This window comes from Camarhynchus parvulus, chromosome 6 (assembly GCF_901933205.1).
Source record: "Camarhynchus parvulus chromosome 6, STF_HiC, whole genome shotgun sequence".
NCBI lineage: Eukaryota > Metazoa > Chordata > Aves > Passeriformes > Thraupidae > Camarhynchus > Camarhynchus parvulus.
Window position 1 is genome coordinate 9,225,947 of NC_044576.1, and position 13,494 is coordinate 9,239,440.

Genomic DNA, 13,494 nt, shown 5'->3' on the forward strand with positions numbered 1-13,494 from the left:
AGAAACAGTCTGAAGGAAACACTCTGGTTTTCCTCTTCATCCTTAAGAACATGATTCAGTTGGTCCTTGTCCTGCCACAGAAGTTAATAAGGGTATATAAAACCCAACAAATTGAAAGCATTAAGCCATTGCTGTCTTAGCATGCTGCCTGCCTGTTGGCATGATGGCTGTGCCTTCCCTTGTGATAGATGGAGCTGTCCAAATTTGTGTACCCTACGTGCAGTTTGTTTGCTTTGATGAGCTGTCAGATTTAGATTTAAACTCTGTACCATCACTATCGCCCCATGCTACCTCAGATCCTTCTTATTAGCCTGTCAGGCATATTCGTCCCTGCATTTTGGAGGACTGGTTTATAGTGACAAGAGCCCATTACTTACAGCCATGTTTAGTCAGGCCTCTTTGCTGCAGGATAAATGTTCATTTTGCTAAATTGCAGTGCAGGTTTGGCCAAGAGCTCATACCTCTGCTACGGCTCACTGAGCCATTTGCATCTTAGGAATTGGAGCCCTAAGTCCTGTTCATTTAATCAGTACTCCAGTGAAAATAGCGATGGAGTTGCCAAATTATTTCTTTGGTAAAAGCAAGTCATGCTTTGCAACTCTGACTCCATATACTTTTCCCTCAGGGTATAACCCCTGCATGTATTTAATTCCTCTGTATTTTGCATGGCTGGAGCACTGATAAAGTCAACACTGTATTTATGTTTTTGTTTCAAGTGAAGGACAGTAGTGCACAATAAGGAAAGGAGAAACCGATCAATTGTTTAACACCAAAATTGCTATGGTACTTACATGTATTTTCCTTTATGAAAACTTGTTGACAACCATTTCACATTTTAGAATTCTTTAAGTTAGAAAACAAATGGTAGTTCCTTTAAAAATGGAAACTCAGTCCTTTCTCTTAATATTTGCAGAGTTGTAGCCTTCAAAAACTTGTACACAACTAAAAGCACATTAGTGAATTCGTACAGACATTCCTGTACTAGCAGATTTACTTCCAAGTGAGGTGCTTGTTTTAACAACTTCATTCTGACTAGAACATTCCTGTTTTTTCAGTGAGAAGAGTTGCAACTGAGATCTCCCTTTGTAGCCCTTTGACAAGGGTCATGCCTGATTCTTTTTCACTTAACACCCACTCTGCATACATCTAATAATGCATGACTTTTTGGTAGGCTGCTTCAACTTATAGTCTGTAGTTAGTTATAGTGTATAGCTCCATGATAGTCTGCATGGGCAGACTATCCCCATCTCCAGATTATTTTTCTGTAGAATCAGCAAGATGAAGGATCTCAGGAAATTGTCAGATGCACATGGGAACTGATGAAATATGGTGTGAGGGGGTGTGTGCATGTGTTTGAATGGATAGAATGAACACATTCCTCTTACAGCAGCATCAAATATATAGAATGTGCTATGTCACTCTAAATATGCTGGGTTTTACATCAGTACAAGTCACTGCTTTCTGAAGACAGTTGCCTTGTAAATAAATCTCCCCTCGGTTCTGTGGCCAGGTGTTCTCTCTGCCAATGCTAGGTTCTTCCGGTTGGTATTTGCATCGTGGGATGTCTGCCAGATGTAGCTGTGTTGTCAGCACTCCATGTCCTGGAATTCTTTTACTTTCCATGATTGCGTGTTCCTTTTTTGCTGCTTTCAAAGCCTGAAAAGACTGTCACAGGTAGCGCCAGGCTCTGTGTTGCATTCAGCACAGCTGAGAATATGCAGTGACAGTGATGGGTCTACAAAGCTGCATGAGTGATGGTGTGCTGGGTGAGTGGTCAGAAGAGGCTGTGAGGGCCAAGCAGCCAGGGGTTTGCAGGTGTTCTTTTTCATAGGAACCTCAAAGGAATGTTAGCTGTACAGGAAGAGTGTCTGGGCAGACAGGGTAAAGTTTAGATACATGGATGTGGCCATTTGATAGAGAATGATGCTGAATTAGGAGTTTACTGACAAGGTCTGTGAACTCACAATGATCATTTATTTGAAGTTGTGGAGTCCTTATGGCACCCAAAACTCTTTAAAAAATTCGCTTCATTCACATGTAAGAATAATCACATGTAAGAAGTCAAGGAGAACACTTTTGGGCAGTAACACCTCTGAACATTGATTTTTTTCATTAGTTGAGATCTAGTAAAACTCATACATAGAAATACTATAGAAAAGAAAGCATACTCTGGTACATCATTAGGAAGGTAAGAAGAAAGAAAAGTAAGATTTCAGAGTAAAAGTGACCTTTATAGTTAAGTATTCTGCATTAGAGCTGAGCTGTGCAATTGCTGGCCTGCCTCTGTTTTGGGAAGAAATTGTCTCACAGTATTATTATGTTGTTTTCAAAGAAGCATAAAGAAAAGGTTGAAGTCTTGACAGCACTGACAAAGTCTGGTGCCATAATGTGTCACCAGATAAGTGATACTGTATAGTCTGTGGCAGTCAGCAAAGCACAGCAGCCACTATTTATATGTCAGCTTTAAAAGAGAGGAAGTATTACCCGAAGGGAAGATCAGAATTTGACAGCCTGGTAGACATCTGAGGTTAAATGTCAGTTTTTGAATAGCTGGAACTTACATATTCATTTTACGTGTTGAGATTTGAAATTCCGGATTTTAAGTGCTCATTTGGTTACTTTATGGCACTTGAAAACATTGTGTCTAAGAACAGAGTGAAGTTTCCTGTGGAGCAGATAATGTTAAAGGTTAGGTCATAGTTTTCAGGGTTTGACTTATGCAGTGTAAATATGTAGGTGCATATGCAGCCAGCAACAGGAGAGAGAGATGCATCTTGCTCATTTCCCATCTTACCTTCAGAAGTACTTTATTACTTGGATTCTTCCTCATATAAAGTTATTTTCATGTTTCCTGGGCTTGTTGGTCTTTGTAAGTTCTTCTTTCATTTTAAAACTTTGTATTAAACCCTCATTTTTATGCCTCCACAAGCAACATACATAATGCATAGAAAGTAGCTTTGTAGGTCTTGATGTTGTTATTTTCCTCCTTTTCCCAAACAGAAGTTGTTTGTGCTTTGAGCATTTGTTTGTGTTTTGGTTTTCAACTTCCTAAGTACTCTTATCCCTTTATATTATTACTTGGAGCAGGACACAACAGAGCCAAGATATTTCTATGGTTATTTTAATAATCTTGGAAGAGTAGAAGTTGCTACAGTTACCTTCAAACAACATTTTCAGTGTTTATGAGGATCAGTGTGTCTAGAGTCAGAGGCACCATGTTTTCCTTCTCAAGAGAATTACCGGTGTCTTTTTTATATTCTGAAGCCTATGTGAAACTTGCCATAGAAATGTGAATTGCAAAGCCCTGATAATAGGACTAAAAAGATCTGTTCCTGTGATTTCACAATTAGTGTTAATTGTTGAAGAGATTAAAGTTGATAATACCTTCATGCTGTTTCATCCATTCTGTCTGCAGCTGGTTTTGTGCAAAACTGGTAGCAAATCAATTTTTTAAGTGTTACTTGAAAAATAATATTGTGTAGTTTTAAGGCCACCATTTCAGAATTTTGAGGATTTTAGTCTAGAAACTGGTAGAAAGTATTGGTCTCAAATACAGCTTCCCTGCAGGGGAAGGATGGAGACAGACAACTGAGCTGTGACCTTTGTCTTCTGTTCCCCAGCTGTAGTGCAAGGTGTGTGTTCTCTTCTCTCTGCTTTTTGCCTTGAATACAGCATGCAAATCTAACAGGCACTGACATCTGATGCCTGTATCCACAGATGAGGGGAAAAACTTCCACATCATAGGAATGCACTTTTCTCTACATCTCCTTTCAGCCTATTTATTCAGCAGACTGTGAGAGTTTTGAGGCTTTTGTGCTGCTTCACATATTGCAACTGTGCCATTCCATGTTGCATTTCTTTTTATAACTTCTTATCCTAGCTTTTCTTAGAAGACCATTGCCTACCTTAAAGAAATGTTTGCAACTTTGAAAAATCGGTGTGTGATACGTGAAGAGGTGTGTGGGTGGGTTCCTGGACTTGCTCTGAATGTATTGGCTTGATAGGCTTTGGCAGCTGAACACAGTGGGCCAGACAGTGTCGGGGGGAACTGGGAGCAGGGCAAGAAAGCTTTGATATCTCTTGTTCTTGGGTATAAAAGGTTTGAGAGGCCTTGTGAAACATGGGCGTGCCCATTTGCTTTTCAGTGTTGTCAATTCTGGTCTCCCCTTCTCAGAAAGTATGTTAGAAGAGAGGGTGAGAAAGCTGAAATAGTCGTAGTGTCCGGTGTCCTGCAGGAAGAGACTGAAAAGATTGTAACTTCAGCCTGTGGGGTCTGGCAGGCTGCACCTTTATGTAACAGTGGCTGTCATTCTTGAGGGAACATGGTGAGGATGGATGGCAGAAAATGCCCAGGATTGCATCCTCTTGCACAGGATTTCCTGTTGCTGCTGCAGAGGCCCACTGATCTGAGCCAGGAGTGCATTTTATCTGTCCTTTATAGGAGGATGTCACAGGTACTTGTCTTGGACTATGACCTGAATATGAAATTTGAGTAAATCATTACAATACTTCTGTGGTTAGGTAGTGATTTCTTCAGATGAAAATTTAGTTCATTGCCTAGGAAAGAATAAAATGATAACTTAGTCAGGCTTTCTTGAAAGGGCATTTGGTGACATGTTTTCTCAACTATAACTTTTGAGGCTTGTTTCTGTATCTCAGTCAGTGCATTATTGCAAGGTAAATTCACTGAGGCACTGCTGTGAAAGTGTTACAGATTTGGCATGAAGCTAGGAGGACCTGTTCTTTTCTTTTTTTTTCTTGTTTCTTTTGCATAGGTCCTGTTTTCACAAACTTCTAGTTCCATCGTTATTTCTGAGGTAAAAAGCTTTCTTTTCCTTCTTATTTTTTTAACAGGTTCTTGAAGATGCAGAGGCTCAACATCTGTTCCAGTCCATTCTCCCTGATATGGTCAAGCTGGCACTGTGTCTCCCTAGTATCTGCACCCAGGTAAGCAAACCCAGCTAGCAAGTGCTCTGTGTGCAAACTGCAGCTGGTGGCTAAGGTCAAAACATCAGGGTCATATTATGTTCTTAATAAAAGCTGTAATTTTTGTGTTGAAGGCAGATGAGACCTAAGGAGCAGAATGGACAATACACATCTGCAATTATGTAATAGAATACAAAAAAAAAAGTAAATCTCACTGTCATAGTATTAGCCTGAATTTCAATAACCCTTTCCTTTCTATATGCTGAAGTTGCCAACAATTTGTAAACTTCTTTGTTACCATTTTCTGAATTTATCCTATTGGGAATAAGCAGGAAAAATATTTCCTTACTTTTTTATGCTGCAAGGGTTCTGAAGTATATACATAACTTCAAGCTATGAATATTTTTTTTTTTTTTTTTTGCTGGTACCTCGATGAGGGAAGTTGTTTGAAAATGCTACAAAATTTCTGAGCACAAGTCAGGAACAAGACTTGCAAGACTGTTAGAGATCATGTACTGCTAGGCAATGTAAGTTGTAAAGATCTCTGTCAGACTCATTTTTTGATTAGACATAAAGATAAATTTTTTCCAATATAACACTATCCAAAACATTCTTTTTTATAGGTTTGTAGAACTTATTAGAGTGAGCTTCTCAGGCTTTTTTCCCCCTTTAGCTGTGTGACTTCAGACATCATAATAAAGCTTGTTAATTAAATAGCCAGAAGACAGAATGAGATTCAGTGAATGTGAATGTAGTAGTTATAAGAATGAAGGGATACTTGTTTGTTTTCTGGAGTAAACAGGGCTGGGTATTCAACAGTCTAAATCAACAGCAGTTTCTGTATTCACAACTCAAGGATGAAAATGTAGCTGTACTGGTGCTAGGCTAATGATGATGGCTGAGAATTTTGGAAGCAGGTGAAAACTGTGTTCTCTTTCTCCTATCAAGTGGATTTATTGTAATGGTTACTGGACTCAGCAGTCAGAATGATGTGCCCCTGCCATGCTCCATATTAACACATAATTTAAAAAATTAAATACCATGAATGTTGTGAGCCAAAGCTCAAAATCAGAAGGCTAATGCCTGATAACATGGAAGATGTCTAATGCTTCAAGTTGAGCAGTTCTTTCTTCCCTCTGGCCATTATTTTTTTTTTATATGAAGGAAACACTGACCAGAGTAAAATAAAACTTCAAACTGCTGAAGACCAAAGTGAAGCTGAGCTTTTTGTTCATTCTGATTATAAAAGAATGAATAATTGCACACTTTCTACAAATACCAACAGTGTTATTTCTTCAAGAAGGATGGAAAAAAATTCAAAGCAAGTCATAGAGTTATGATCTGTGGCATGACTTCCTTGTTTCTTTGTAAAGTCCAAAGCAAGCTTATTGCAGCTGAAAGCATTCCCTGAAGGGGTCTTAACTATACAGCTATTGAAAGTGGATTTTTATTTCAGTTTTTAACATTGCCCAGGATTTGCAACATCCCATCTGTTTTTCCCCTCTGCATTCCTGATGGTTTTGTTTGATAAGTTGTGCTTTCCTGATCCTTTTATTATTGATTAGAAATATGCAGTTTGCCAGGCAAACCCTTTCTGAATTGTCTTGAATAAACTGTTCTTGACTTTAACGGTGCTGCTGATTAAAGGCTTTACCAATGGCCTAAATTACTCTTGCTCTGATATAACAAATGTAATTTTGTACTTCTGTTTTTTCTTTCAAAAAGGGTAAGCTAATTATTCTTCTTTCTCCTTCCCTCTTTCTCCCCTGCCCCTTCCTCCCCCTTATTTCTTTTGCTGGTAGCCAATACCTCTGCTGAAACAAAAGATGAATCACTCCATCACAATGTCCCAGGAGCAGATCTCCAGCTTTCTGGCCAATGCTTTCTTCTGTACTTTTCCACGTCGCAATGCGAAGATGAAGTCTGAGTATTCCAGTTATCCAGACATTAACTTCAACAGGTATGGCACTCAGCAGTAAATGAACCTGATAACCCTGCCATGGAAATACTGTTGTCCTTTGGGGGAGAAACTAATTTGTTTTGTGTTTCTGTCACTAAATTCACTAGTTTGCTTTTTGTCTTTTTTCCTATTGCCTCTAAGGGAAAGAAAACCGTGCATCTATGTAAGAAAGGATCTTGTGCACAGGAAGATATGATCAATATTGCAAATTTTCTTTTGTGCATGAGCATGCACAGACACACTCTTGCTCTGGCATAATTAGAGTGATACAATTCCCTGCCTCCTCATAAGCCAATCATCCGCAAATGGTATATCTTAGTTGTGCTTCAAGTGTTCTGTGTGTATTTAAATTAAAGGTTGGTGTTTCCCCACCTACGTTTCTGTTGTCTCCTGTGTTATCAGTGGTGATCTGCACATTAAGTCATATCAATAGGACTTCATTCTTCAGCATCCATACCATTATTTTAAGGCAGTTGTAGGCTGCATGTTAAAATTAACATTTTCTTCTTGCTGCAAGTTAGCCTAAGACAGCCACAATAAGAATTTACTTAAAGATATTCCGATGTCTAAGCAAGCATTTATTCTTTTTTTCTTAGTGCTAACTTACAAGCAGATTTGATTATAAATTTTTCTTCACATCTTTTTTTATAATTTAACTATGCTTATTTCAATTTTAAATGAGGGAAGTAGATAGAGGCATTTTTCTGCTGCAGAATATTATGATTCACATGGACTTGTAGATTAGAAATATGAGTTCATTTTTTGGCACTTGCATACAAGTGTAGATCAACCTTAAGTTTATTAGGCTGAAGCTTGGATAGATTATTGATCTGGGGTTTTTCTTATTCCTCACTGTTAACAGAAGTAGTGTATGTGTTCTGACAGCTGAGATGAAGTACAAAATCTGTGCTGCCTGTGATCAGCACACTTGGGTGCATGTATTATGAGAACTGTATTGGACTAGGACTGCTCAGAATAAATTGTCAGGCATGCCAATGCACTAATGATGGTTTTGGCAGCTGCTGCCTTTAAGGGCTGTCCCAGGTTTGTCCATATTGTGTATTTGAGTGGAGAGACCAGGGTCACTGTCTGGGTGGTTGTCCCAAGAGTGCAGTGGGTTACAGAAGTGTGGGTGGACGTTATCATGCCATACAATTCAATGTATTTTTCTACCAGTAGTTCCAAGAACAAATCAATGAAAAATACCATTGGTGCATTAAAAATACTGATGTTCAGAGCATTGAAAGAGGAGAGTGAAAGGTCTGGAAGGAGTTCTCTTTGACTGCACACTTCTAGCTGTATTTTGTGGTATTTTTAAAGGGCTTTAAGCTACTGGGTTTTGTTGCAATTTAGACATTTTATAAACCAAGCAGTTAAATTTTGCAAGTTGGATAATTTCTTACCAACTATAGAATAAAATGCTGTTAAATAACCAGAGGAAATTCATATGCTCCTCTATGAAAATTGCAGAGCAAAGTAAGGTGATAGTATTAGAGTGCACTACTTGTGGTTGACTCAGGGCATAATATTGCAAACTACTTCTAAATGAAAAACCCTGGCAAATTATTAGGTAAATATTTTCTTGCTGTGGACTCAGAGAATGACAAGTATAAAGCATTAAGCATTCATAAGTTTTGCTCTGTTCCAGCCAGTCCAGCATTGTTTTCTCACTTGGCTGCCTGGTACTATCATGGTAAGGTCCCACAATGTTATTTAGAAGGGGAATAGAGCAGACAACCTGCAGGCCTTCTTTTTGCATTATGCATGAGACAATGCCCAGCTTCAAGTCGCATAGGGGAGAAAGCCATTTTTATTTGTGCAAGAGCAACAATATTGTTGCCAAACTGGAGAAAAGAAGGGAAGCTAATGTCATCTGGTTACTGAGGATTAAAAGTGGCCCTTCCTCAATGTTTGCCAATTTATGCATTTGTTAGATGAGTACAGTTTCCTTTTCCATTCCTTTTTTTACTTAACCATTTGTTGCACCAAATCCACACTCCTACACCCCCTGTATTTTGAATTTGATAATCAGCAGATTAGTGAAGTAGAATACAAAGTGTGGCAGGCAGTGGATAAAATTTGAGAAAATGTGTTGGTGAGAGTGGGAGACTGGTAGGATTAAAAGCAAAAAGAAAAGAGTACTTCTGGAGAGAGTACTACAAGACTGTACAGTTTTCTGCTACTGTATATAACCTGACTTAGTTAAAATCTAAAACGAGAGGATAGAAGGAGGATAGATAGTATCTGATATTTTTTTTCCTTCCTGTCAACCCTGTATTTTCCTGCCCTGCAAAGTTATTCTTTAGTAGGAAGGACAGAGTGAACAGTCCTGCTTTCAGCTATTGTTTCAGACTTGTAAAGATGACAGGATTTGGTTCACTGCAGTGTGTGTTTTCAGCTTATTAAAAAAAGCATTTTGGGAAGCTGGATGTACTCAAAAGGCAGTAGGCAATGACTGAAGTTAAAATATTTGTGACTTTTTTTCCTGCTTATAAAAATGTTTTGATGTAAAGGCTTTGGAGGCTGCTGCTCTGCTCTGTCTGCTTAGGGATGGGCATAACAGATTGTTCACACATCAACCTTTTGTCCCCACAGTATTACGGTCTGTTGCTTTTTTCAGACTCAGTTCTTTCTTCAGCATGATTCATTTGCTACGTGACTGTGAGTGAATGACTTTGTTCTTAAGGTATCAAAAATAATCTGCTGTTGTTCCCTAGCAGAGCCAAACACCCGAGTGCATGGATGCTAACATTTGAGGGGCTTTTCTTTAGAAAAGATGGTGTTCCTCCATTCCTTTATCCATGTCCTGTCTACATTCATGCAAAAGGCTCCCACTCCTCCCCTCAAATCTCTGAGACTGAAAAACTGAAATTTGCCACTTCTAAGCTAGAAACACAATTGTGTACATTTTCTTGTGTTTTTTGTTTTACACTGCAGTCTTTTGTCAGGTCACTTTATGCAGACTTAAGCATTAGCACCTTCTCATACACTATAAAATAGTTATGGTTTTTACATTTAAATGCTGGTATGTTCCTTTTTTCCTCACAGTCTTCTCTTTTTATGTGCTATTAACTATCATGTTGTAGTTAACTCTCATATTGTAGTTAACCCCTACTCCTCCCAAGGCACAAATCTGTTTGACAAAACAAGACAGTCATTTTAAACAAGATAGTTTAAAATGTAAGACTCATAGAGACATAAGTGCAGCTGACTGGGAGGAAGGCTGTTGTATGTGTTAGAATTAACACACAACATCCATGCTTTACTTCTCTCCTGCTGTTAGTCTTGCCAAATGAGAGGAGAATCAATGTGGCCATTCCTCTTTTGACACAGAAGCTCTTGGTTTAATGGTGTGTGTTGACACTGACTGTCCATTGTGATTCCTTATCTTGCTACAGACTGAAAGTCACCTGTGTATAATTAAATACTCCGTAATTTAATTGAATTCTTCCCTTTTTTGCTTTACAGGGATGAGCCTAAGTCTTAAGTCATTAATAAGATAATTCATTTCAAATGTAGTTGATAAAAAGGAATTCATAGTTTAAGAGCTTTAATACTTGAGTATTAAATTTGAGTAGGTGGAATGACATCCATTCAGTGGCCAAACATTAGATCTTACTAAATAGCATAAAATATTGCTTCTGTTCAAAATATCAAGCTAAATTTAGTGTTCAATTTTTCTTTCTAAAAACACTACTATAATACATGTGATGACATTAGATTGGGCAGCTTTATTCCAAAATAACCCATCACAAAAGAAAGAAGTAATTGAATTGGCCATTTTATTTACCTTATTGATGTGTTTTTCTTGGAAGTTGCATTCTGGTTAAATGTAGAGCCTGAATTGCATTGACTCTCTATGTTATGATGTTGGTTGCAGAGTTTAAAATAGTTGATTGTGGTGATGGTTGTAATTACACTATAGACACTATAGAATTTGATAATTTAGGGAACTGTCTAGTTTGGTTATGTGTGAAAGCAAAATGTGAGGAAAAGTGTCTGCAATATTGAATCAGTGTTTTGGAAATGATGCAGGTTGGCTAAGGACCTGCTTTGCTCTTGCTGTGTCTTTGACCTGCTACAGATCTGTTTTAGCTGTTGAGTCAAGTGAGAAGAACTCTTCCATTTTCCTTGTTCAAAACCTCTGTGGTTAAAGGGAAGATGCAATATTGGGCTTGAATTTATAGGTGAAGGCGGTAAGGTCTAACAGCATGAGCCTGGTAGATCTTCTGGCACATATATTAGTGCATGCTCTGGTCTGAAACCACCAGTATTCCACTGGGACTGAATTTCTTCATCTTTGTCAAACAAACCTTTAAAGTAATTTCAAGTGATTGGAAATGAGGAGAAAGATACACTAGTTAAGATATATTTCTTTTATGGAATATATAATATATGAAAGGAAATGAGAAACTGTATGGTACATTTATGCAGGAGAATTGAAATCTAATTTACCAGTAATGCAATTATCTCTCCATAAACAACATCAATTTCATAACACTAATGAATATTCTCTTGGGAATAGATTATCTAATGACTTTGAGAGAGCTTGTTTTGGACTGAGATGTATTGCTCCTCTGATAAGTGGTTCTAGGTTTTCTGAGTTAAAGGACACTGATCCTACAAAACTGTTATGCCTAGGCATGTGAAGTGATTAGCCTTGGATGGATTACTTCAAGTCATGTATAATTTTCTGTCAAAAATTTTAAATCAACATTTGTGTTTGATAAATGTGGAAACACTCTTTAAATAGACAAATTCAAAAGGACAGTATTTTTATGAATCTGGCATAATTACTTTGCTATACTAATTAAAACAGTACTGAATCTGAATGTTTTTTAGCTTAGTAAATGTGGTCATGTAGTCCAGAACTTAGTGGTACCATGCTGTTGGTTGTGCCTTGTTTTACATTCCCGAGGGTAAAACATTTTACCCCACTATTCTCTGGTGTTGAGTACTTGCAGTTAGCATCTTGTCATTTCATCAAGGTCAGATATCAACCTGATGCATTTTAAGACTCATAAGTCACCAAAACCTTTTGTTAAAACAGATTTACAATGCACCAAGTTCCTTGCCACAATAAACAGAGCAACAAAATGAAAAGCACAGAGAAGAGACATGTGAGTATATGGGAGTGTCTGAGATGAAAGATAGTTTTTTACATTTAGATTTCCCAAAAAAATTACATTGCTCCATTTTTTTGTTTACACACATCTTAAAAGTCATTATTTATCTACAGATAAAATTTAATTCAACATAAGATTATTGAATAGTGCAGTGTTCTTAAATAACTTCTCAGATGACGACAGCTTGTACCTGTAACACATCACAGTAAATAAGAAATTGCCCATGGGGTTGAAATATTGAATGTTTTGTTTTTCTCCTGCTTGATGTGAAGGAAATTAGAGAACTCTAGAATGATGTCCTTTATAAGCCCAGAGAAGGAAGGCATTTTTAATACAGACAGATAGAATTCATGTTGAGTGGAAGAGGCACACACCAGGCACCACAAAAGAAGAACTGAGGTTGCTGTACCTGACTTGTAGGGAGATTTGCTCTGTTTTTCTCTCAGGAAATGCAAGATGCGGACAGTGGCATTTCCTTTTGTTTTGTCAGAGGGATGGTCAGTTTGCCTGCCTTTCATCTCTCTGGAAGCAATTTCTCATTTGGATTATTCTGCTTTTGATTTCCATTAAGTCCAAGGTGCATAAAGTAAAGTTGTAATAATACAATTTTTTTTTCCTTCAAATAATCACTTAAAATTTTTTTTAGTGACTGCAGGACTTTATAGTGAGGGTATGTATTTTATATTGGACATAAGAATGTCCCATTTTAAATTTGCTAAGGTTTCTTCATCTTGCATTATCTAATTGATGTTTAGATATTTATATTTAAAGCTGTCTAGGGCAGTGGTCTCCAAACATTTTTGATCACACATACTTCTCATTTTTGAGCATGGACCCCAATGTATTTGTATTTATTTACTTAGGTGTAACATACATGTGCTATTTTACTAATATATTGCATTATAAAACATGAAAAAAATTTAGAAAGGATGAGATAAAGATGAAATAACTACTACAATTTTTTTTTAATCTAATGAATTGTACAAAAATATATTCTTCCTTCAGCCTAGTGGATTGTCTGGCACACCCCCTGGGGTACTTTGGAGACCAGACTGCATCTCTGGGGTATTGCTGCTCCCAAAATATACTGTAGCTTGTTTCCCTTGGGAAGAGAAGCATGAATTGTAGCAATGAAACACTTGTTGCAGCTCCATTCGTCATGAAAGGTCCTTGACTAGTCCTATCTCCTATCTTATTCACTGAAGTGAGGCTTTAGAGATTTAAAACTCCATTCTAAAAAGGCAGATATATGTTTCTGTGTGGGGGAACCCCACCCAATTAATAATCAACAAAACAGCATTCTCAGAAAACACTTGAGGCAAAGGATATGGGTAATTGATGTAATTACAGTTATTCCTGTATGGTAATCAGGTTTGCTTTCATATGTTTAGAGAATGAAGTTGTTGTCTGTCCCATGCAATTGTGTGATAAGCACACATAATTACAGGCATATTCCAAATCTCACATGGTGCACATTAATGC

The 13,494-nt window shown here is 37.6% G+C and overlaps 1 protein-coding gene across 1 annotated transcript in view; it reads left to right on the forward strand.

The window, feature by feature from the left end:
* The window catches only part of PARG (poly(ADP-ribose) glycohydrolase), a 61,783-nt gene that overhangs the window by 21,933 nt on the left and 26,356 nt on the right, over positions 1 to 13,494 (forward strand). Inside the window, 2 exon segments of the mRNA XM_030950736.1 lie at positions 4,855 to 4,947; positions 6,729 to 6,886. Of these exon segments, the coding sequence (XP_030806596.1) occupies positions 4,855 to 4,947; positions 6,729 to 6,886 (251 nt within the window).